General features: G+C 42.1%; 1 protein-coding gene across 1 annotated transcript in view; it reads right to left on the bottom strand.

Annotated features, from left to right (window-relative positions):
* The window catches only part of LOC309554688 (mucin-17-like), a gene marked incomplete at both ends in the record, with an annotated part of 82211 nt that overhangs the window by 41342 nt on the left and 13708 nt on the right, over positions 1-27161 (bottom strand). Inside the window, 2 exons of the mRNA XM_082256394.1 lie at positions 1590-1695; positions 11916-11978. Coding sequence (XP_082112520.1) covers positions 1590-1695; positions 11916-11978 — 169 coding nt within the window. The remainder of the gene's footprint in view (positions 1-1589; positions 1696-11915; positions 11979-27161) is intronic.

Raw genomic sequence — 27161 nt, 5'->3', positions numbered from 1 at the left:
TAATAATTGCTAAATGACACTTTTGCAGCAGGAGTAACAGAACTGCTTCCACTCTCTTCCACAGCTCCTGTATTACAGTGCTAGAGATTTGGCGGGGCTATGTTATATACTGGGGGCGTATTCACTACTGATTGGCCTCTGGACCCCCTAGTCGCTCCAATCACATTCCTAGCATCCTCCTGCCCCCTCAATTGGCTTTTACTCACGTTTCTGGTCCAATCATGGGCTTTTAAAGCCCAGTTCTTGTCCCATTGCATTTTGGGCGGTTCTGGTGCCGAATTCTGAACTTTTACCGCAAAAAGTACGGAATTCGGCCGAATTTCGAACAGTCAATGTTCAGGTCGAACCGATGGTCGACCCAAACCGTTCGATCATCCCTAGTTTCCATCCGTCCGGATTTCACAGACAGGATTGGAATCGGATAGCAGCGGGTGTCAGAGGACATATCTCCGCTGACATCCGCTGCCCCATAGAGATGCATGGAGCTTCCGATCCGGTCCGCCTGGAAAACTGACAGGCGGATTGGATTGGATCGGCCGTGTAAAAGGGGCCTCAGTTTAGTCAAAAATCAGCACAAAGGACAGTACTTACATTCAAAGGCAAGTGTCCCTTGTGCTGGTGGCTGGTCTTTAAGTTGAAATCCAAACCCCCCTAGCCCCACCCCCAAAAGCATACACAGCCATGATCCCATTGCTAGAAGGAAAATGTTCCATCCTTCAACTTTCATTTTTCTTACTCATTACAAATTGTCTATTTGTTCCCATTAATCCTTAGAAAATTGAACGAATGCTTCAAAGACAAACACTTTGGATGAAACTCTATCTATTTTTTTTTGCATACCACCCAACTTTCTGAGGTGGCATAGAGGGACACCTTTAGCACAAAGCATGTAGATAAGGGAAACACCATCAACCACACCCCCAGATACAAAAAACATGAGTGAATGCACAAAAAATAATTGGTAAACCCCTCACATAATTACCTAATATAACAATATCCATTAATTTAGAGGTTATATAAGAGGTTTAGGTCATTCTAATACTTTTGATAGTTACATAAGGATAATATATATACAGTATATATACATACACACTAATGTTTGTGTATTAATATATATATATATATATATATATATATATATATATATATATATATATATATATATATATATATATATATATATATATATATATATATACAGTTGTGCTCATAAGTTTACATACCATGGCAGAATTTGTGATTTCTTGGCCATTTTTTTAGAGAATATGAATGATAACACAAAAACTTTTCTTTCACTCATGGTTAGTGTTTGGCTGAAGGCATTTATTATCAATCATTTGTGTTTACTCTTTTTAAATCATATTGAGAACATAAACTACCCAAATGACCCTGATCAAACATTTACATACCCCAGTTCCCAGTTCTTAATACCGTGTATTGCCCCCTTTAACATCAATGACAGCTTGAAGTCTTTTTCCGGTGTTTGTGGATGAAGCTCTTTATCTTCACAGATGGTAAAGCTGCCCAGGTTTTCTTTAAACCATCCTATTGAATGTGACACTTCACTAAATAAATCCAAATTGAACTACTCACCTAAAGGGACTCGATCTCGGACAAGTTCACATCTGACTCCATAGGCATTTTCCGGACAGATACATTTAATTCCATCTGACAATCCTCCATTCTCACATTTTACTGAGAGGTAAATAAAAAAAGAATATGAGACATAATCACATGGGAAGCTGTAATGGTTTAGGGTTAATTTTATTATCCTTGCTATTGAGAAGATTTTAAGCTGACGTTACATATATGCAATTGATTTCACTTGTTTTATGGAGTTGCTATTTAAAGCGGAGTTCCACCCTGGAATTTTTTTTTTTTTTTTAAAAATACCCCCAGGACAGTCAGGGCTAGTGCATTCCACAATGGCTAGCCTCTGATCTGTCCCGGGTTGCACTTACCTGTTAGGACAAATACTTACCTTGAAAACGTCTTGTCCAGCGCTGCCATCTCAGATGTGGGCAGCTTGAAGCCAGCGAGATCCTCTTCAGCGTCCTCTTCCGCCTTCTTCGGTCCCACGATGCCCTGCACCGGCCCCGACGTCACTTCCGGGTCGCGCGCGTCATCCCTCCACAGCTTCTGGGCATGCCCAGAAGCTGTTTAGAAGGGGATGACGCGCGCGCCCCGGAACTGACGTCGGGGCCGGTGCAGGCGCAATGATTCCTGGGAACGATGACGTTCAGCTCCCAGGAATCATTGCAGAGCCAGGAAGTGACGACGGGCCACGGCCGAGGAAGGAGGAAGAAGGAAGTAAGGTAAGTATATTTTCTTCGCTACGAGGTAAGTAAAAAAAAAAAATGCGATTATCCATTTCTTTTTCAGGTGACCCGGAGCGAGAAGATGGAGGTAAGTATAAAATTAGGGTGGAACTCCACTTTAAAGCAAAAGTATAGTGGAATAGAAATATATTTTATTTACTAATTTATGTATTATGTTTTGTTTTAAATAATAAAAAAAATATCTAAATAATAAAAAAAAACACATTTTCTTTTTTTTTGTTTTGTTACTCTAGTAAATACGAACATATAGTTAAAGCACATATAAACGGTGATATGATAATAAAAATCACACAAATATGAAACTGATTGTATTAGTGACCTAAAGTGTCCATGAACAATCCCTAAAGTTGGATACACACACACTATACAACTTTTGTTGGTAGACTTCCTTTAGATTTACCTTCAACTATGTAGTACAAGGGCCTGCCTGATTGCATACAAATTGAAAGTGTTTAGGTCTGACCTCATATTATATGGTTTTGGTAAGTCTGAAGGAAAAAATCTAAAGAAAATGTTATAGTGTGTATCCAGCTTTAGTCTTTCTGCAAAGTGGCACATCTGTAGCCTGTATAGCACATGCTGCAGAAAATGACATTTCTAAAGAAAAACTAGTCAAATCACATTTAAATTAACTCACAGTTACAATTGCCGACACTCTGCTTTTTTAATAAAAGAAAAAACAAAAAAAAAAAAAAACAGCATTTCCATTGAAGTCTATAGAGGCCAAAAATGTGTGACTCTGCCCCAAGAAGTTTGTGTACTCCAGTGACAAGTTTCAAGAGGCGCAATGCTCCGGTCTAAATGGGAACCAGCAGGGCTTTTTTTTTGTCAGTGGATATATAGGGGAATGCAGTTCCAACACCCCCAGTACTGAATGTGCAGGATGTAATGGCAAGGGGTGCTAGGGTGTGCTGGAGAGTCTATTGATGCTGACTGCTGGGGGATCTATTGTTGCTTGGGGGAGATATATTGTTGTTGGGGGATCTATTGTTGCTGAGGGAGGTATATTGTTGTCGGGGGATATATTGTTGCTGGGGGGTCAATTGTTGCTGTGAGTAATCTACTGCTGAGGGAGGGGGTCTATTGTTTCTGGCTGCTTGTGCGCATATTGATGCTGGCTGCTGAGGCTAACTATTTTCGCTGGTAGAGGTCTATTGTTGCTGGGGTTATTTTGTTACGGGAAGAAGTCTATTTTTGCTGCAGGTGATCTATTGTTGCTGGAGGTATTTTATTACAGAGTGAAGTCTATTTTTGCTTGAGGTGCTCTATGGCTGCAGGGGGATCTATGGGTGGTCTATTGATGTTGGGTCTATTGTTGCTTGGGGGTGAATTGTTGTTGGCTACAGGGGATCTATTTTTGCTTTTTTTGTTATCATTAATGAATTCCATATGAATTCCATACAAATTGCTGTACTTTGCCCTACAAAATGGTACTTGGTTCTGTATTCCCTATAAGGGGCAGAACTGGGAGGTGGGTAGAGGGTGGAGACAAGAGGTGACTCAGAAGAAGGGACTACATGCACCTATTCTCTGAGAAAAAAAAAGCCCTTGGTACCAGGGATGAGCTCAGGTGGGTTTGGACCCTTGCCTGATCCCACCTGAGCTATCCCACCAGAAAGTGGTCATTGATAGAGATGTCGCGAACATAAAATTTTATGTTTGCGAACAGCGAACGCGAACTTCCGCAAATGTTCGCGAACGGGCAAACCGGGCGAACCGCCATAGACTTCAATAAGCAGGCGGATTTTAAAACCCACAGGCACTCTTTCTGGCCACAATAGTGATGGAACAGTTGTTTCAAGGGGATTAACCCCTGGACTGTGGCATGCCAGGGGGGGATCCATTGCAAAACTCCCATGGAAAATTACGTAGTTGACTCAGAGTCGGGTTTTAATCCATAAAGGGCATAAATCACCTAACATTCCTAAATTGTTTGGAATAACGTGCTTTAAATCATCCAGTGTGTGAATATGATCAGGTATGATATTGTATCGATCAGGTAGTATAAGGGTTACGCCCGCTTCACAGTGACAGACCAAAATCTGACAGACCAAACTCCCCGTTTAACGCACCGCAAACAACCGCAAACATTCCATTTGCAGTGGGCACAGTACGGTCTGTGGGCCTGACACTCACTGGCAGGCAACTGCAATTATATTACAGAGAAAAAATTAAATTACTTTTTTATCTGCAAGGTGCTGTGCCACCCTATATGAGTGGTGGGCAGTGGGCACAGTACAGTCTGTGGGCCTGACACTCACTGGCAGGCAACTGCAATTATATTACAGAGGAAAAATGTAATATATAAATATCACTACGTGTACAAAATTAATAGACAATGTTGTAATCCACTGCGCTTTAGGAAATACAGGTAACACAAACCTGACAGAATAACACAAATAACACAAATTGCTGCTACTTAAATGAGTAAATATAATAAAAAATAAAATTCATCCAGAAAAAACAGGAACTGGCTTTTTCATTCGAATTCCAGTAGCGCAGGGATGGTGATAACCTCTTACCAAATAAATAGGATGATAACATATACCAAAATATATGAATCAGATGTGATAAATATAAGCATAAAATCATAAATACATAAAAGCATGAAATCACATCAATAGGAGTCCATAAAGTCCATAGGTATAAAGTGCATAGAGCAATGAAAGTGCAAACATGAAGGATCACAGGTGCGACTTATGGGGACCACCCTTGCTTGCCACCACCGCACAGTGCTGGGAGAAGTATCTTAAATTCAGACTCACCAGACGCCTATGCCTAACCGCTCTTATGGACTGGGCAACAACAGCATATAGTAAAATCAGGTTTCCTCCAGATCTCTGATTTGTGCTGCAAAGACTCCTCTGGAAGATTTCCTGGTAAATTTATAGTGAGTCTGAATTTCAGATACTTCTCCCGGCACTGTGTGGTGGTGGCAAGCAAGGGTGGTCCCACATAAGTCGCACCTGTGAGCCTTCATGTTTGCACTTTCATTGCTCTATGCACTTTATACCTATGGACTTTATGGACTCTTATTGATGAGATTTCATGCTTTTATGTATTTATGATGTTATGCTTATATTTATCACATCATGTTATGCTTATATTTATCACATCTGATTCATATATTTTGGTATATGTTATCATCCTATTTATTTGGTAAGAGGTTATCACCATCCCTGCGCTACTGAAATTCGAATGAAAAAGCCAGTTCCTGTTTTTTCTGGATGAACTTTATTTTTATTATAGGAAAATTAAATTAATTTTTTATCTGCAAGGTGCTGTGCCACCCTATATGAGTGGTGGTCAGTGGGCACAGTACAGTCTGTGGACCTGACACTCACTGGCAGGCAACTGCAATTATATTACAGAGGAAAAATTAAATGAATTTTTTATCTGCAAGGTGCTGTGCCACCCTAAATGAGTGGTGGGCACTGGCAGTGGGCACAGTTCAGTCAGTGGGCCTGACACACACTGGCAGGCAACTGCAATTATATTAAGGGTAAAAATTAAATTACTTTTTTATCTGCAAGATACTGTGCCACCCGATATGAGTGGTTTGCACACAGTACAGTCTGTATATATATATATATATATATATATATATATATATATAAAAAAATAAATAAAAGCAGACAGATATACCAGCCCTAAAAAAGGGCTTTTTGGGGTGCTGTCAGGACGCTGTCCTTACAGCAGGAGTGGACACAGAACACTGGCCTAGCTAATGATTTCCCTATTAATTCAGCAGCAGCAGCACTCTTCCTGCTCTAACTAACACTGCAGCTTCAGAATGAATCTAAGATGGATGCTGTCCTTGCTTTTTTATAGGAGGTGGGAGGGTGTGGGAGGGAGGGTATGCTGATTGGCTGGAATGTGTCTGCTGACTGTGAGGTACAGGGTCAAAGTTTGCTCAATGATGATGTATAGGGGGCGGACCGAACATCGCATATGTTCGCCCGCCGAGGAGAACGCGAACAAGCGATGTTCGCCGGGAACTGTTCGACGACGAATAGTTCGGGACATCTCTAGTCATTGATTGTACTTGGACAATCATAAGCAGCTGAGACATTTCCTGCCCACAGCCCTTGTATACGTCCGGCTGTGGGGCGGTGAAAGCCTCAGCCTCAATGATTGGTCAGGTACATTGACACCTTCATGGTGGGATAGCTCAGGTGGGATCACACCAGGATCTGAACCCACCTGAGATCATCCCTAACGGGCACCATTTAAAATAATGGCAATCTTGATGTTGAGCACTGAAGCGCTTCGGAAAACGCATTTCAAATTGTTCATGTGTGATTGGGGTCTAAAATATACAAAGCCTACACGTATGGTGGGAATCCCTTATAATGACCACAGCCAGTGGGCAAAGTCGGGATCTCAAAGGAAAGATTTCTCAGTCCCTGAAAGATAGAAGAAATTGTTGGGTGGTTGAACTCTCCAGCATCCAACGAAACCTGAAATATCCATATACATATATATATATACCGTGCCTTGAGAAAGTATTCATACCTCTTGACATTTTCCACATTTGTCATGTTACAACCAAAAACGTAAATGTATTTTATTGGGATTTTATGTGACAGACCAATACAAAGTGGCACATAATTGTGAAGTGAAAGGAAAATGATAAATGGATTTCAAATTTATTTACAAAAACTTGTGAAAAGTGTGGTGTGCATTTGTATTCAGCCCCCATAAGTCAATACTTTGTAGACCCCCCCTTTTGCTGCAATTACAGCTGCAAGTCTTTTTGGGGATGTCTCTCTACCAGCTTTGCACATCTAGAGAGTGAAATTTTTGCCCATTCTTCTTTGCAAAATAACTCAAGCTCTGTCAGATTGGATGGAGAGCATCTGTGAACAGCAATTTTCAAGTCTTGCCACAAATTGTTAATTGGCTTTAGGTCTGGACTTTGGGCAATTCTAACACATGAATATGCTTTGATCAAAGCCATTTCATTGTAGCTCTGGCTGTATGTTTAGGGTCGTTGTCCTGCTGGAAGGTGAACCTCCACCCCAGTCTCAAGTCTTTTGCAGACCCTAACATGTTTTCTTCTAAGATTGCCCTGTATTTGGCTCCATCCATCGTCCTATCAACTCTGACCAGCTTCTCTGTCCCTGCTGAAGAAAAGCATCCTCACAACATGACACTGCCACCAAAATGTTTCTCTATGGGGATGGTGTGTTCAGGGTGATGTGCAACATTCGTTTAGCGCCACACATAGCACTTTGCTTTTAGACCAAAAAGTTCAGTTTTGGTCTCATCTGACCAGAGCACCTTCTTTCACATGTTTGCTGTGTCCCCCACATATGGCTTCTCACAAACTGCAAATAGGACTTCTTATGGCTTTCTTTCAACAATGGCTTTCTTCTTGCCACTCTTCCATAAAGACCAGATTTGTGGAGCGCACGACTAATAGTTGTCCTGTGGACAGATTCTCCCACCTGAGCTGTGGATCTCTCCTCTCCTCCAGGGTTACCATGGGCCTCTTGGCTGCTTCTCTGATGAATGCTCTCCTTGCCCAGGCCTGCCAGTTTAGGTGGACGGCCATGTCTTGGTAGATTGGCAGTTGTGTCATACACTTTCCATTTTCCGATGATGGATTGAACAGTGCTCTGTGAAATGCTCAAATTCTTGGGATATTTTTTTAGAACTTAACCTTGCTTTAAACTTCTCCACGACTTTATCCCTGACCTGTCTGGTGTGTTCCTTGGCCTTCACAATGTTGTTTATTCATGAAGGTTCTCTAAAAAACCTCTGAGGGCTTCACAGAACAGCTGAATTTATACTGAGAATAAATTACACACAGGTCAACTCTACCTACTAATTAGGTGACTTCTGAAGGCCATTGGTTTCAATAGATTTTACTTAGGGGGTATTAGAGTAAAGGGGGCTGAATACAAATGCAAGCCACACTTTTCACATATTTATTTGTAAAAAAATTTGAAAACCATTTATCATTTTCCTTCCACTTCACAATTATGTGTCACTATGTGTTGGTCTATCACATAAAATCCCAACAAAATACATTTACGTTTTTGGTTGTAACATGAAAATTTCAAGGGGTATGAATACTTTTTCAAGGCACTGTATATACTGTATACATATATGGATATTTCAGGTTTCATTGGATGCTGAAGGGTTCAACCACCCAACAATTTCTTCTATCTTTCAGAGACTGAGATATCTTTCCTTTGTGATCTGGACTTTGCACACTGGCTGTGGTCATTACGAGGGCTTACCGCCATCCGTGTGGGCTCTGTATTTATTTTCGACCCCAATTTACGTTTTTGGTTGTAACATGACAAAATGTGGAAAATTTCAAGGGGCATGAATACTTTTTGAAGGCACTGTGTATTACTTATAGGTACAGTGACCCTTTTATGATGGAATTGGATAATTATAATGTGTTTGGCAAGGAAAACACAGAGGAATGTGCTATTTACAGCCTGTAGCCAATCAACCTATTAGTATATGATGTACAAATTCCAAAGTGTACTCTCTCTGTCACGTAAAAGGCAGCAGAACAGACATGAAGGTCACAGTGTATGCTGGATATGTGTTGATGATCTGTGAAGTGTAACTAACACAGCATGGGCGTGTCGTTATATGACAAAGGTCTTTTAACTCGCAGGTAGAATGAGGGTGAATTATTATTAATTATTATCTATACAGTAAACATATACCGCATGTGTTCAAAAATTATTTCTGGCTTCTCCTGACTAGGGGATTAAAGATGATTTGTCTCCATTCCGCTCTGACCATCACTCTCCTCCTCCCTTATAAATAACCACATGACCACAGATTGGAGTTAAATGGCCAATAGCAGCCTTTTATTAACAAACTGTATACATAACAGGTAAATAACACGTTAAACCCAGTTTTTTACTAGAGCCTCAAAGTCCCGGTAGGCATCAAAGAAGGAGGTATCTGCGTCTAACTTAATTAGGCCTCCAGCCGCCACAGAACCGGATCGGAGACAACCAGTCGCAGATACCAACATACCAACTACTGGGAGCCGTACCTCAGACGGGTCCCTACCAAGTATAAGTTTGCACCATCTGGGAGCCGTACCTCAGACGGCTCCCTACCAAGTATAAGTTTGCACCATACTAACCTACCAGGACCTTGTACCCCGATTGCTGCCATGACAAAGAAACACCCCAAAAGAAGAAAGCCTCTGTTAAAACAAGGGCAGCGGACCACAAAACCAAAAGTCAGAAAAACAAGAAAATGGGAGGGAGGGTGGGAAATATTCTCCAATGCAGCTTTCCTCCGACTGAAGACTTCCTGAGGCCCCTAGCTTGACCTCTCCCTGTAGCTCCACCCCTTCCTGGCCAAAACACCAATTAAAAGTCCCAACACTTATATTTACTATAGTACTGGGCTAAAAACTCCTCCTTGTCCCAAACCCCTTTAACCCCTGTCATGCCGGCCCTCCGTCCATGTCTCTTCTCTCCTTTACTCCGGGCCTCTCTTTCCCCTCATCAACATGTTATGGAGATCTCTAAATAAAACCTTTCCGTTTTCATTACATATGATAGACCTAGTGATGTCATCACTGTTTTTCTATGATTCTCCATGCAATGCAGGAAGACCATGGTTGGTGGGAGAGGCAAGCAGGGTGCTGTACATAGCTTCCTCAAAATGTCCCAGCACCCTCCTCTTCAGTACTCCTTTCAAGAGCCCCAACTCTGAGCTCTGCGCTATCCCCCTCTAAACACACCTCCTTTGCCTCTTGAGGTACCCTCCAATGGTATTTTATGCTTTTTGGCCTTTATGCTCACCTCGTAATGATGTCTCCTGGCCAGTCACATGGTGTGCTTGGTTCTCCTACTGCCGGCAATGGGTGGTACTAGATCAGCGATGGCGAACCTTGGCATCCCAGATGTTTTGGAACTACATTTCCCATGATGCTCAACTACACTGCAGAGTGCATAGGCATCTTGGGAAATTTAGTTCCAAAACATCCGGGGTGCCAAGGTTCACCATCACCGTCCTAGATGATGCAGAGACCGGTGCTAGTGTGATGACATCAATGCTGCTTTCTGCATCATTACACTGCAAGCTTAGAGGGTGGAGCTATGACACCATGCACTCAGTCTTTCCTTAGTCTACTGAGTAAATTATGCTGGGGGTCATTGCAACCGGAAGACCAAGGACATCTTGTGGCTGATAAAAGGTACTGCATGGAACAGCTTTAAAATAGAGGTTAATAATGCAGACTGAGCAGCTTTTTACTTGACCCCCAAGTTTCCTGGCAGTCTTTGTTTACATGTAAAAATCAGTATTTTTTGCTAGGAACCCACAACATTATATATTTGTCTTTAAAGCAGAGGCCCTGGAGAATAAATTGGTGCATGTTGCAACTTTTTTACGTCACATGGTATTTGCAAAGATTTTCAAATGCAATATTTTGGGAAAAAATACACTGTTTTGAACTTAAATGTAAAAAAAAAAAAAAATACATAACCCAATTTTTTTGTTAAAATATAAAAGATAATGTTATGCTGAGTTAATAGATACCAAACAGCTTAGATACAAAGTACAAATTGTAGATCTATAATTATAAAAAAACGTAATAATGGCGCTTATATTAAAGTGTATAGATCAGTGTAAAAACGAGTGAATAGATTGGTATAATATACAGAAATACTCATTCAATAGGTTACACACTGTAAAAAATGTAAAAATTTATACAAAATTGGTGTATAAAAATCAAATATATCAAGAAAAAAACGTTCCTGTTCATACGCAGTGCATGAGATATCTGAATAATCTCATAAATGTTACACACAGTTCATAAACAAATGTGACTTTTCGTGACAAAAGTTCAAACGGATTAGATAACTTTGTGCAGGTGCTCAGTGCCAGGCTTTCCAACCGGATACTGGTGTCACTTTCGATTTCCACCATGGCTAGTAATAAAATAACTCACTCACCAGACCAAGCCCCAAAATCGCTCATCCATGTCTTTATGGACCTTGCTTTGTGCACTGTTGTACAGTCATGTCGGAAAAGGAAGGGGCCATCTCTAAACTGTTCCCACAAAGTTGGGAGCATGAAATTGTCCAAAATGTTTTGGTATGCTGATGCCTTAAGAGTTCCCTTCACTGGAACTAAGGGGCCAATCCCAACCCCTGAAAAACAACCCCACACCATAATCCTCCCTCCACCAAATGATGTGGACCAGTGCACAAAGCAAGGTCCATAAAGACATGAATGAATGAGTTTTGGGTGGGGTGACTGTCCTGACCTCAACCCGATAGAACACCTTTGTGTGAAGATTGCGAGTCAGGCCTTCTTATCCAACATCATTGCCTGACCTCACAAATGCGCTTCTAGAAGAATGGTCAAACATTCCATAGACACTCCTAAACCTTATGGACAGCCTTCCCAGAAGAGTTGAAGCTGTTATAGCTGCAAAGGGTGTGCCAAATCCATATTGGACCCTACAGACTAAGACTGGGATGCCATTAAAGTCCATGTGCGTGTAAAGGCAGGCGTCCCAATACTTTTGACAATATAGTTTATATTTCAGATTGATAAGGAAGATAATGAAAGACTTACTTGGAGTAGTAGTAGTAGTACCGGTTACTGCCTTTAATGAATTTCCTTCTGTGACTTGAAATCCTAAAAAAAAATAAAATAACATACAATGATATGAAAGATTGAACACGTATCATTTTTAGATGAAACAAAAGCATATTTAGGAAAAAACGAATTGAAAGTATTGCAGCTTACTCATCACTGGATGTGGTGGTGCTTCAGTTGTCTTTTTTTTTTTACACATTTTTATTCTTTATATAAGGGGTTGCTGGTGCCTCAGACCAGATAGAGTGGGACTTTATGGGCAAGTAAGAGGTATATAAGGTAAGGTAATGAGCATTGACACTCAAAATAAAGTAGGAAATATTAAAATACAATAGTATTTAATCTGAAAATACCAATAGTATATACAACAAGCATTTGGGTGACAGTAGTGCTTGGGATAGAGGCCCAAGTGTGAGGAAGAGAAAGATGATTCCGTGGAATCAGTGACAATAGTGTTATTGGGTGACTAAACCAGTGGATTTTTTCGTTGTCCCTTGAATGTTGATTGGGACATGGTCCTAGAAAAAATCCTAAATAGCTGACGCGTTTCGGCTCTCATGTAAGCCTTTCTCAAAGCGTTCAATCACTCAGTCAGTAGTCTATAAAGGTAATATAAAGTATAATATATAAGGATTTTTAGAACAATTCTTAAGATAAATCTTAGTATTGAACATAAAGCTTGAAAATTACATACATGGGTGCAGCCATTACTTCCGCGCAGAGGCCCCTGTATCCGTTTACAGTCACAGCGGGAATCGTATAGTGCAGGGCCTAGGATTGTAATTGTATCTTAATATATATTTTAGATGAATCATGTAATCATATGTATATGTTTTTTTATATATATATATATTCCTCCACTTACAGTTTGAATGCACTGGTGGGAGGTTATTCTCTCCAGAGTCCAGGGGGTAAATTCCCCTCTTTTTTGCCGGGCTCAGATCTAGAGTAATAAATAATATTGTATGTGATATAATTCCAGACAGGAACAAAGCTGTCCGGTAAATATCCCAAAAAACAGAGTTTCATAAGTGCTTGTGACTTAAAAGGTGCTTAAACGGCTTCCTGAGGTGGTATAATGCAGAAGTTTAAAAGTGACTTTTTAGTGCCAAGTTTATTGAAAAGGAATCGTAGTGAGGGCTTTTCAGTCCGTTAAACTTACATGGAGTAGTCCTTTTGGCTGGCGCAGTGTTGTAGGTACGTCCTCTCCCCTCCGCTGGAGGGAAGTGAGGATTACCTAGCGTTCCCCGGCCTTATGAAGCCCTTCGCGCATGCGCATTGCGCATTGCACGTAGACGGGCTCCGTAGCGGCGTGACGTAGGCACCATTGTCTGCGCCTGCGCTAACTGGATGCGCGCGCAGGCTGCAACCCCGTTGCTGGGGACGCCGTTTGGCCGCCGACACAGAAAAAGGAGCCATCTTCTCCCCGAGGGGATAGGTTGGTCCTGGTAATCCCCTACAGCGGTAGGGGTTACCGTGCCGGGTGTGACTGTGCGGTATACCTGGACTAATCTGCGGAATTTTGGCACACACCCTTGTCTTTGCAGTACATGTTATAAATTGTACACAATGGTATACATTGGTCATCACATTGGATTCAAAAATAATGTGTTATAAAAAGATCTTATGAAATGAAATAAATTTTATATTTAACAGCAGTGTTAGATACAAGTCCACCATGGGTAGCCGTGGGTTAAGGAGGGACAGCCCTGATCGTCGGACTACAGATCGCCCCCGGGTCATGTCCATATGCAATCGGGTTCCTAGACACTAATCTAAAAGCAGTATTAGTCTGGTGTGCTGTTTCCAACACTATATACTCAGGAAAAGGGGAGGAAAACCGGGAGGGGAAGGGGGATTTGTTAATTGTGTGTATCTAAAGTCATATAGAGATATTTCACAATTGTGAAATATCTCTATATGACTTTAGATACACACAATTAACAAATCCCCCTTCCCCTCCCGGTTTTCCTCCCCTTTTCCTGAGTATATAGTGTTGGAAACAGCACACCAGACTAATACTGCTTTTAGATTAGTGTCTAGGAACCCGATTGCATATGGACATGACCCGGGGGCGATCTGTAGTCCGACGATCAGGGCTGTCCCTCCTTAACCCACGGCTACCCATGGTGGACTTGTATCTAACACTGCTGTTAAATATAAAATTTATTTCATTTCATAAGATCTTTTTATAACACATTATTTTTGAATCCAATGTGATGACCAATGTATACCATTGTGTACAATTTATAACATGTACTGCAAAGACAAGGGTGTGTGCCAAAATTCCGCAGATTAGTCCAGGTATACCGCACAGTCACACCCGGCACGGTAACCCCTACCGCTGTAGGGGATTACCAGGACCAACCTATCCCCTCGGGGAGAAGATGGCTCCTTTTTCTGTGTCGGCGACCAAACGGCGTCCCCAGCAACGGGGTTGCAGCCTGCGCGCGCATCCAGTTAGCGCAGGCGCAGACAATGGTGCCTACGTCACGCCGCTACGGAGCCCGTCTACGTGCAATGCGCAATGCGCATGCGCGAAGGGCTTCATAAGGCCGGGGAACGCTAGGTAATCCTCACTTCCCTCCAGCGGAGGGGAGAGGACGTACCTACAACACTGCGCCAGCCAAAAGGACTACTCCATGTAAGTTTAACGGACTGAAAAGCCCTCACTACGATTCCTTTTCAATAAACTTGGCACTAAAAAGTCACTTTTAAACTTCTGCATTATACCACCTCAGGAAGCCGTTTAAGCACCTTTTAAGTCACAAGCACTTATGAAACTCTGTTTTTTGGGATATTTACCGGACAGCTTTGTTCCTGTCTGGAATTATATCACATACAATATTATTTATTACTCTAGATCTGAGCCCGGCAAAAAAGAGGGGAATTTACCCCCTGGACTCTGGAGAGAATAACCTCCCACCAGTGCATTCAAACTGTAAGTGGAGGAATATATATATATAAAAAAACATATACATATGATTACATGATTCATCTAAAATATATATTAAGATACAATTACAATCCTAGGCCCTGCACTATACGATTCCCGCTGTGACTGTAAACGGATACAGGGGCCTCTGCGCGGAAGTAATGGCTGCACCCATGTATGTAATTTTCAAGCTTTATGTTCAATACTAAGATTTATCTTAAGAATTGTTCTAAAAATCCTTATATATTATACTTTATATTACCTTTATAGACTACTGACTGAGTGATTGAACGCTTTGAGAAAGGCTTACATGAGAGCCGAAACGCGTCAGCTATTTAGGATTTTTTCTAGGACCATGTCCCAATCAACATTCAAGGGACAACGAAAAAATCCACTGGTTTAGTCACCCAATAACACTATTGTCACTGATTCCACGGAATCATCTTTCTCTTCCTCACACTTGGGCCTCTATCCCAAGCACTACTGTCACCCAAATGCTTGTTGTATATACTATTGGTATTTTCAGATTAAATACTATTGTATTTTAATATTTCCTACTTTATTTTGAGTGTCAATGCTCATTACCTTACCTTATATACCTCTTACTTGCCCATAAAGTCCCACTCTATCTGGTCTGAGGCACCAGCAACCCCTTATACATTATACATATAGGGACGGTGGCAGAACCTACTTGAGTACATGTGTTCAAAAGAAAACTCCCCCCCACATTTTTATTCTTTATTTTAACCTTTTGATCCTGCCCTTAACACACTTCCAGCTCTAGGGTGACAACTGTAACCTGACAGGTGTTATAATCCCCCTCCACTCTATCCAAAACTAAAAAAAAAAAAAAAAAAAAAAAGAAAAAAAAAAGTTTTGCTTTTAGTTAAGCTGGGCATATATTATACAATTTTCTTATTCAATTTCCTTTAGATTTACCTTCACTATGTAGTGCAAGGGCCTGCCTGACTGCATACACATTGAAAGTGTTTAGGTTTGACCTCATATTATTTGGTTTTGATAAATCTAAAGGAAAGTTGTACACAAAAATGCTATAATATATCGCCAGTCTTATACTTTGAGTGCATCCAGTTTTACCACTTCTGGACCGGAACGATTTGCCCCTTAATGACCCGGCCAATTTTTGCGATTCGGCACTGCGTTACTTTAACGGACAATTGTGTGGTCGTGCGACACTGTACCCAAATAAAATTGACGTCCTTTTTTCCCCACAAACAGAGCTTTCTTTTGGTGGTATTTGATCACCTGTGCGTTTTCTCTTTTGCGCTATAAACAAAAAAAGAGCGACAATTCTGAAAAACAAAAAAACAAAAAAAAAAAAACAATATTTTGCACATTCTGCTACAATATATAACATTCCAAACAGAAAAAAAAAAAAAAAAATTTAAATTTTTTATCATTTTAGGGCAATTTGTGTTCTGCTACATATTTTTGGTAAAAAAAAAAAAAATCGCAATAAGCGTATTTTGATTGGTTTGCGCAAAAGTTATCGCGTCTACAAACTAGAGGAAAGATTTATGGATTTTCATTTATTTTTTGGCGGCGATCTGCGATCGGAGCCCTAACTGACATTTTTGACACTTTTGGAGGGACCAGTGACATTACTACAGTAATCAGTGCTAAATAAATATGCACTGTTACTGTATTAATGACACTGGCAGGGAAGGGGTTAACCTAGGGGTGATCAAAGGGTTAAATGTGAGCCTAAGGGAGTATTTTCTAACTGTGGGGGGAGGGACTTGTGAAATGACTATAGAGACCTGTGATCCTATATAGAAGGATCACAGGCACTCTGTGATCATTTCAGAGAGAACAACAGTCTGCTGTGTTTACAATTTCCTTCTCTCTCAGCGGGGAGCAATCGCAGCCACCGGCCCAGTGGCTCGGCATCCCCGCTGCCTAATGGGGACAGAAGCATGCCGCTGGCGGCGCGCTCGCCCCCAGCACCGCTCCTGCAAACCGCGTACCCATACGTCCCATATGTCGATTCGCGCAGCCGAGCTAGCCTGCCGCAGTATATATTAAAGTGAGCTACACTAAATTAAGTCCACTTCTGCAGAGCTACAATTTAGAATTTTCTGGAAATGATATGCACTTGTGTTTATCATTTTAGGTTTTTTTCTTTTGTGGAGTAAAGAAAGGTTCCCCTTCTTTTTTTACTTTAACCACTCAGCGAACACCCACCCGCGCCGTACTGTGGATAAGTGGCCACTGCAGGCAAAGCTACGTTCCCGTACGTCACTGCCTACTGCCAGATTTAGGGCACACCCCCTGCCCCAGCCCCTGCTGTAATTGTACACAGCGGGAGCCCTGGTAGCAAGTCCCAGCCAATATAAAAATATGATGTGTCAGCGCTAAATTGGGCGATCTGTGGCAGTGTACAATACATGTATGTAGCACTACCCCAGTAGGGGCTACTGGTGAATGTAGTCATCTCCCACCATGCACAGCCAAGCACATGAATTTCCAGTCTTTCAGAGACAAAAAGCAGTCCTTGCAGCTTTTTATTTTTTTTAGGAGAATTTAACTTGGATGGGGAAGGGTGCATATGGGATGCCTATCTGATCAATGAAACTCTGTGGGGCTTGAATTATTTGCATTCCAGTATATACATTCTCTCCTCTTCTACCTCCAGAGCACACTTGCTTGCAGACTATCACTCCCATGACAAGCTAGCACAGGTTTTAGACTCAGCACAATCTCAGCTGGGTCTGGACTAATGCCCTTTGCAGGCAGGGACTGCGGGCCCCTATGGTGTAGCAAAGTGGAAGTCTTTAGTGCTAGTTGTCCTATTTGTGGCTTCTGCTCCCAGTACCACTTCTTCAGGCACTGCCAGCCTACCCGGCTGCAGCTGCCCCTCCACTGCCCGTGCCACCACAGTCCTCCTGACTGGCTCTGCACCCATCCCAGACTTCTCCATTCCAGGCCTCTCAGGCATGCCTTCCAGTCCTCCTGACTGTGTCCCTCACCAGCCCTCTTGGCTGTTCCTTGTTACTCCTGGAGACTTGCCTGGCAGTGTTCTGCTGCTGTCCGCTCATTTCTCCCGTGCCTCCTGTCCTAGACACCTTGTGTCTTGAAGAGGGTCCTGTCTGAACCTGAGCCCAGGCCCAAAGTAACCCCCCACCCTAGGCTGGGGAGCTCCCTCAAAAGCCTAACACTCCATCTCCAGCTTCCACCTGAACATACTCCTCCCCAGCTGGTCTGACCCAGAGTATTTGATGGGGCCCTCAGAATACTCCATGCAGCTCCACCTTACCTCCCCTCCCATTCTTCTGGAAGTTTCCAGCAAGTTTGAGAAGTAGGGGGACAGGTCTCAGTGATGCTGCCTGTGAGTCATCCAGCTCTCCCTGGATCTCTTTCCAACCCAGGAAAAACACAGACAGGCTCTGCACAAATTTACCTACACTAAACAAAAAAAGATATATTAACAGTTCTATCACACTAAAGGGTGCTACATGTATATATACAGACACTAAATAATATGTGTAAATAAAATCAGCTCTCAAAATATGAAAATAATCACATACAGTATGTATCAAAATAATCAAGTGAAAAATAACTATAGATGATGGGATCAAAAACAGTAGTGACGTAGTGTTTACACCATATGCGTAGTGTAAAAAGAAATTGTCCTTTGAAACATAAGTTCATAAGAAAATAAAAATGATCAGCAATGTAGAAACCTCCACCTGGGTGTTCTTGCCTCCGCCTAACATGGTGAGTACAAACTTACCAGAATCAATTTCTGTCTAGCGTATAGAACAGCAAAACCCGTTCATTACTCCCTGTTCCTCCTCTCAATGGGTATAAGTAGCATTCACTGGGTATGAATATTCTTCCAACTTTATACATGGAAATCTGAGGGAAAACTCATTTACATCCACCCGGACAGTGAATCACCAATACCAGAGAGAAAAAGGGCTTATAGTGTAGCATTTTTCTTTCCAACAAGAAATTAAAAATTATAAAATAAAAAAAAACACTCAGTAGTCCGCAAAATAAAAGTGCTATGACATATACTTCTGGGTCAGTAGGGAACGCATGGATCCTTTGTCTCTGCAAAGCAGGAACATGGATCTATGCCTTCCCCTAGTAAAAGCACCTCCCACACAGTACACAAGCACTGGCTAGGAACATAGTTAACCCTTTGATTGCCCCTGATGTTAACCCATTCCCAGCCAGTGTCACTAATACAGTGACAGTGCATATATTTTTTTAGCACTGATCACTGTATAAAGGGCCATACACACTATAAGATTTTCTGAAGTCTTTTTCCTTCAGATTTACCTTTTCTATGTAGTGCAAGGGCCTGCCAGATTGCATACAATTTGAAAGTGTTTAGGTCTGACCTCATATTATATGGTTTTGGTAAATCTAAAGGAAAAAGTCTTCAGAAAATCTTATAGTTTGTATGGCCCATTAGTGTCACTAGTTCCCAAAAAGTGTCAGTCAGTGTTCGATGTCTGCTGCAATATCACAGTCCCGCTATAGGTCACTGATTGCCGCCATTACTAGTAATAAAATATATATATATATATATTTTTAACCTCTTCCTGTCTACGCTATAGCGGAAAGATGGCTACAGCGTGGACCTTAATTGCCAGGAGGGTGTCCATGTACATCCTCCCGTGCATGAGCTGTGGAGCATGCGCGGCTCGCTCTGTGATTAGCTCCATGAGACTCGGCTGATCACAGATCTGAGTAAGGGGCCGGTCCCAGCCGCTTACCACGTGATCAGCTGTCAGCCATTGGTCCCGAAGAGAAGAGGAGCATCTATGCCCCAGTGCCACCTACCAGTGCCCACCAGTGCCCACCAATGCCACCTACCAGTCAGTGGCCATCTGCAAGTGCCCACCAGTGCCCCATCATTAGTGCTGCCTATCAGTGTCACCTACCAGTGCCTATCATTGCCCATCAGTGCCACCAATCAGTGCCCATCAGTGCAGCCTATCAGTGCCCATTAGTGCAGCCTATCAGTGCCCATTAGTGCAGCATCAGTGGCAACTCATCAGCGCACATTATTGATGGAGAAAAATTACCTGTTTGCAAAATTGTATAACAAACTATAAAAACTGTTTTTCTTTTTTCTTTTTTTCTTTTTTTTTCTTTTCTGTCTTTTTTTGTTTGTTCAGCAAAAAATAACCCCCCAAGTAGTGATTAACTACCCCCAAAAGAAATCTCTTTTTGTTTGAAAAAAAATGATAAAAATTTAATTTGGGTACAGTGTTGCATGACCGCGCAATTGTCATTCAAAGTGTGACAGCGCTGAAAGCTGAGAATTGGCCTGGGCAGGAAGAAGGCTTAAGTGCCCGGTGGGCAAGTGGTTAATAGTCTAGAGAGACACTATAACTTTTTGCGCAGACCAATCAATATACACTTAAGCCCCGTACACACGTACCGATGGTCGGCATACAAATGTTCCTCTTTTCTCCCTGGGATGTCGGTGTCTGTTGAAAAGTGCAAAGACAGCACAAGGACAGCACAAGAATTTTGTCTGCAGACTTCAGCTGACTGCAGAAGTGATGTCATGTAATGGTTAACTTTCCCTGTGTTTTTAATTTTCTGAGCATGCCCAGTCTTGCAAATCTGCGGTCTGTCGGCCGAATTCTGTACTGACAGGCGAACAATCGTCCGTTCTGGTGTCCGCAGACAAAAATTTTCATGTTTGCACGAAAGACTTTTGTCCGCGGATTGTGTGCAGACATCTGTCGGAGGCACCATACTAACACGCGTACAATCGGCAGATCTTTCGTCCGCCGACGTTTGTATGCCGACGATCGGTACGTGTGTACGGGCCTTTAATGGGATTTTTTTTTTTAACCAAAAATATGTAGCAGAATATATATGGGCCTAAATTGATGAAGAACATTTATTTTTTACATATTTTTATTAGATGTGTTTTATAGCAGAAAGTAAAAAATATATTTTTTTTTTTTTCAAAATTGTCGGCTTTTTTTGTTTATAGCGCAAAAAATAAAAAGCTCAGAGGTGATCACATACCACGAAAAGAAAGCTCTATTTGTGGGGGAAAAAAAACATACATTTTTCTTTTTTTGGGTACAGTGTCCCATGACCGCGCAATTGGCAGTTAAAATTACATTTAAATGGCCTGGTCATGAAGGGTTAAAAAAAGAAGATACACTGTAATTAGCTAATTTGGTGAGTTGCAGCAAATGAAAGCGTATCAATTGAATAATCAATATAACAAGCTGTTAACAGAAATGCCTATTCCGCCATTGAGTGCTGAAACTGCTGCCTATGGCAGGACTGCTAATCAGATCGGGACCTCAGTTGACATCAGGACCCAGCATCCACATGCCTAGTTGGAAAGGACTGTAGGATTTACTAGGTGCAGTGTGTCCTCCTGGGTAAAATCCAGAAAAGCTGCTGAATACACAGTCTACAGTCCAACCTAACCCTGTCGTGGTTTTTATTTACTTTTTCAATTTTTGGTGTGAATGAGCAACAAGGAATACCATGTACCCCATCTTCATTCATTTGAGGGGGGGGGGGGGTGGATATCAAGGGACTCCCTTATTCTAAAGGGAGGGGTTCCAGATTTCACTAATTCCCTTTCTGTAGATCTTTACATCCCTTTTTGGGGACAGGATTTGGGGATGAGGCCCTTGTCCCCATTAACCTCTTCTGGACCGGAAAGGTTTTCCCCCCTTAACCACTTACCACATACTAACGTATATTTACGTCGGTAAACTTTGCGGTAGTATACCGGGATGATGCCTCTAGCTAGAGACACCATCCCGATACCGTGGTTAAGTGTCAACGGTCGGCTTTCCGTTGGTAATGACTGATGCGGCTCGGGAGCCGCTCGATCGTTACCCGGGGGGGCGGGAGGGGACGTTCCCCCCTCCCGCCGCCTTCTGTGACTTTGCTCGGGGCTCTCATCCCACTGGGAGCCCCGAGCACCCAGTCGGCACGTCCGCCAGCTGGAAACGGCTTCGATCGGGTCTCCGATGACGTAACACGGAGGCGGCGTCCATGACGTAACTTCCTGGTTACTGTGCTGCAAAAGGCGGACAATTTAAAAAACAGCTGTACGCAAAAACGCAGTTTTTGGCATTTTGCATACAGGGAAGTGTAGTGGAGGGGTCCGGAGTCTTTTAGACCCTCGATCCCTCCATAAAGAGTACATGTCACTACATATTGGTGTCACAAGGGATGTTTACATTGCTTGTGACAGCAATAAAAGTGATCAGATTTTTTTTTTTTTAAAAAAAACCTGTAATAAAGTTAAAAATAAAATAAATAAATAGGAAAAAAAAATAAAACATTTTAGCCGCCCCCGTCACCGTTAGCTCGCGCACGAAAAAAAAAACGTATACGGAAGTCGAGCCGCGAATGAAATCGCTGTTCAAACCACACATGTGAGGTATCGCCGCGATCGCCAGAGCGTGGGCAATCATTTAAAAAAAAGAGCTACACTCTACCTCTAAACTGGTAACTGTTAAATAAATTTAAAACGTTGCCTATTGAGATCTCTATTGACCGTAGTTTGTCTCCATTCCACGGGGGGGGGGGGGGGGGGGGGCGCAATTTTAAACCGTAACATGTTGGGTATCTATTTACTCGGCGTGACATCATCTTTCACAATATACAAAAAAAAATGGGCTAACTTTACTGTTAGTATTTTTTAAATGCAGTGAAATTTGATTTTTCTAAATTTTTTTCAAAAAAATGGCGTTTTAAAGACCGCTGCGCAAATACCGTGTGGCAAAAAATATTGCAATGACCGAAATTTTATTCTCCAGAGTCTTTTATAAAAAAATATATATAATGTTTGGGGGTTCCAAGTAGTTTTCTAGGAAAAAATACTGATTTTAACTTGTGAACAAAAAGTGTCGGAAATAGGGCTGGGGCTTAAGTGGTTAATGACCAGGCCATTTTTTGCGATTCGGCACTCCGTTACTTTAACTGACAATTGCGCGGTCGTGCGACGCTGTACCCAAAAAAAAAAATATTGTCTTCTGGTTGGAATCCTTGACACATTGTTTATATGCCAAGTTTACACAAAATTTGCCAGTGTCAAAATTACGAGTAATAAAAAATATATATGTTTTTAACCTCTTCCTGTCTACGTTATAGCGGAAAGACTGCTACAGCGTGGACCTTAATTGCCGGGAGAGCGTCCATGTACGTTCTCCCGTGCATGAGCTGCTGTTTTTTGTTTTTATTTTATGCAATGTTGTAAACTGTAAACGTTTTGCTGATTAAAACATTTTTATTGTTAAAAAAAAAAAAAAAAAAATTGTCTTTTTTTTTTTCACAAACAGAGCTTTCTTTTGGTGGTATTTGATCACCTCTGCAATTTTTACTTTTTGCGCTATAAACAAAAAAAGAGCGACAATTCTGGAAAAAAAAAAACAATATTTTTTACTTTCAGCTATATAACATTCCGAATAGAGAAAAATTTTAAAAATCAAAATTTTTCATCATTTTAGGCCAATTTGTATTCTGCTACATATTTTTGGTAAACAAAATACCAATAAGTGTATATTGATTGGTTTGCGTAAAAGTTATCGAGTCTACAGAGTATGGGACAGATTTACAGTAGGTAATTTTTATTTTATTTATTTTTTACTAGTAATGGTGATGATGAGCGATTTTAACAAAATATTTTCTGCGCAATCTGTTCTATAAACACAATATACACTAGATTGTTAAAAGTATTGGGACGCCTGCCTTTACACACACACATGAAATTTAATGGCAGTCCAGTCTTAGTCCGTAGGGTTCAATGTTGAGTTGGCCCACCCTTTGCAGCTATAACAGCTTCAACTCTTCTGGGAAGGCTGTCCACAAGGTTTAGGAGTGTGTCTATGGGAATGTTTGACCATTCTTCCAGAGCACATTTGTGAGGTCAGGCACTGATGTTGGACGAGAAGGCCTGGCTCGCAGTCTCTGCTCTAATTCATCCCAAAGGTGTTCTATTGGGTTGAGGTCAGGACTCTGTGCAGGCCAGTCAAGTTCCCCCACCCCAAACTCGCTCATCCATGTCTTTATGGACCTTGCTTTGTGCACTGGTGCGCAGTCATGTTGGAACAGGAAGGTCCATCCCCAAATTGTTCCCACAATGTTGGGAGCATGAAAATGTCCAAAATGTCTTGGTTCCCTTCATGGAAACTAAGGGGCCAAGCCTAACCCCTAAAAAACAACTCCATACCATAATCCCCCCTCCACATGATTTGGACCAATGCACAAAGCAAGGTCCATTAAGACTGACAGGACTTTGAGGAGAGGAGAACCGAAAACCGGCAAATCCACATACAGGACATGTGCACTGACAATCAGGGCACTGATCATCAGTGTCCTGATAATAAGTGCAGCCCAAACAGTGCCCATTACTGCTGTCAAACTGTGTCCACTTCTGCTGCCAATCAGTGCCGCCTATCAGTGATACCTATTAGTGCCCTCTATCAGTGCCGCCTATCATTGTCGCCTATCAGCGCCGCCTATCATTGTCGCCTATCAGCGCCGCCTATCATTGTCACCTATCAGTGCCCATTAGAGCCGCCCATCGGTGTAGTCCATCATTGCCGCCTATTAATGCCCATCAGTGCTGCATATCAGTGCTGCCTATCATTGTCACCTATCAGTGCCCATCAGTGCTGCCCATTAGTGCCACCTATCATTGTTGCCTATCAGCGCCGCCTATCATTGTCGCCTATTGGAGCCCGTTAGTGCCGCCCATCGATGCCGTCCATCATTGGCGCCTATTAATGCCCATCAGTGCTGCATATCAGTGCTGTCTATTAATGCCCATCAGTGCAGCCTGTCAGTGCTCATTAGCAAAGGAGAAGAATTATTTATTTACAAAATTTTATAAAAAAAATCTAAGAAAAACTTTTTCTTTTCAAATGTTCTGGCTTTTTTCGTTTAGCAAACAAAAAAAAAAAAAGAGCCCAGTGATAAATAAATACCACCAAAAGAAAACTCTATCTGTCTCAAAAAATGATAAAAATGTTGTTTGGGTACAGTGTTACATGACCGTGCAATTGTCATTCAAAGTGCGACAGCAATGAAAGCTGAAAATTGGCCTGGGCATAAAAAGAGGGTGAAAGTGCCCAGTAGGCAAGTGGTTAACCCTTAACGCATATTATAGATATATACTGTATCCTCTATGAGGATATTGTATTTTTTTGTGAGCATAGAAGATATACTGTACAGTATATATACTGTATATATATATGATATATTAAGGTCTACAAGAGAGACATGGTGGAGATTTCAGTGGTTAATAAATGTTGCGCAGCACTTTTTGATGAAGTGATATTGACAGCCAGGCAGGGAGTAGTGATAGCAGTCCACCTATTTAGACAAAAATTGCCAAAAAAGCCAGAAGGGGAGGAGTTGGGACTTTGAGTGATGCCAGAAATCATGTGATCAATAGGAACAATGTTAACCAATTTACCACCGGAGGATTTTGCTGTCTTCCGTCCAGGCCACTTTTTGCGATTCGGCGCTGTGCGACTTCAACTGACAATTGCGCGGTCGTGCGACGCCGTACCCAAACGAAATTTACGTCCTTTTTTTCCCACAAACAGAGCTTTCTTTTGGTGGTATTTGATCACCTGTGCGATTTTTACTTTTTGCGCTATAAACAAAAAAAGAGCGTTTATTTTGAAAAAATAACAATATTTTTAACATTTTTTTATATGATATTCCCCTCAAAAAAGATGTAAAAACCAATTTTTTAAAAATTTTTTGGCCAATTTGTTTTCTGCTACCTATGTTTGGTAAAAAAAAATCGCAATAAGCGTATTTTGATTGGTTTGCGCAAAAGTTATTGCGTTTACTAACAAAGGGAAAGATTTCTGTCATTTTTGGTGTTTTTTTTTTAACGCGTAATGGCGGCGATCTGCGATTTTTTTTGTGGGACTGCGACATTGTGGCGGACAGATCGGACCCTTGACTGACATTTTTGACACTTTTGGGGGTACCAGTGACATTACTGCAGTAATCAGTGCTATATATATGCACTGTTACTGTAAAAATGACACTGGCAGGGAAGGGGTTAATTTTATTGGAGAGGGAGGGGTTAATGTATGCCTGGTGCTTACTGACGTGTGTGGGGGGAGGTGACTGAGTGAGTCATGGACAGATCGGATGTCCAGCTATGCTGAACAGTCCGATCTGTCACTCCCTGTCACTATGGAGATCCGCCCGCTGTGTTTACACACAGCGGGCGGATCTCCACACTAGATCCCCGGCGATCGGGGCAGAGCAGCGGCGATCGCCGCTGCTCCTCCCCTGGCCCGACTCCCGCTGTGAATGAAAACAGCGGGAGCGAGCCTCCGGCGGCGCGCAAGCGCCGCCCAGAAGGGGGAGTGTCTGACGACGTTAATACTACGTCGTCAGACGATAACGAGCCACTCTGCCGCAGTAGTATTACTGTGAGCAGACGTAAAGTGGTTAAATAAAAAGTTATACATTTATTAACCACTTTACGTCCAGCCGCCGCAGATGTACTGCGGCAACCTGGCTCTCCTAGGCAAACCCCCGTACATGTACGGCATTCGCCTGGGAGGAGCTAGGGGCCGATCGCACGCTGCCGGCGGTGCGCTCCTGCCCCCGCTCGCCAGCGTGGAAGCTGGCGCGAGTGTCAGGTGGCTCCGATGGCCGCCTGACACCAGCAATCTCTCCCCGCTGATGGAGAAGGACAGACAGCTGATGTCAACACAGACCTCCCTACTTCTCCCTGCAATGATCACAGAGACCATGCAATCCTGCTATATAGGATCACATGTCTCTATGGTAATCTCACAAGCCACACCTCCCACAGTTAGAATCACTTCCCTAGGCTTACATTTAACCCCTTGATCACCCATAGTATTAACCCCTTCCCTGCCAGTGTCATTTTTACAGTAACAGTGCATATTTTTAGCACTGATTACTGTAGTAATGTCACTGGTCCCCCCAAAAGTGCCAAAAATGTCAGTCAGGGGTCCGAACTGTCCGCCGCAATGTCGCACTTCCGCAAAAAAATCGCAGATCGCCACCATTACTAGTAAAAAAACAAAAATGACATAAATCTTTCCCGTAGTTAGTAAACGCAATAACATTTTCGCAATTTCGTTTGGGTACAGTGTCGCACGACCGCGCAATTGTCCGTTAAAGTCACGCAGTGCCGAATCGCAAAATAGGGCCTGTTCATTAAGCAGCAAAATCTTCCGGTCTTAAAGTGGTTAACATGAATTAAAACATCCTCACAAAGTGGGACTCAAATGACAAACGGTTAAAACAACCACACA

This window comes from Pelophylax lessonae (assembly GCF_965119305.1).
Source record: "Pelophylax lessonae genome assembly, chromosome: 4".
Classification (NCBI taxonomy): domain Eukaryota; kingdom Metazoa; phylum Chordata; class Amphibia; order Anura; family Ranidae; genus Pelophylax; species Pelophylax lessonae.
Note: the sequence above shows the minus strand (reverse complement) of the source record. Positions and strands in the feature narration are given on the sequence as shown.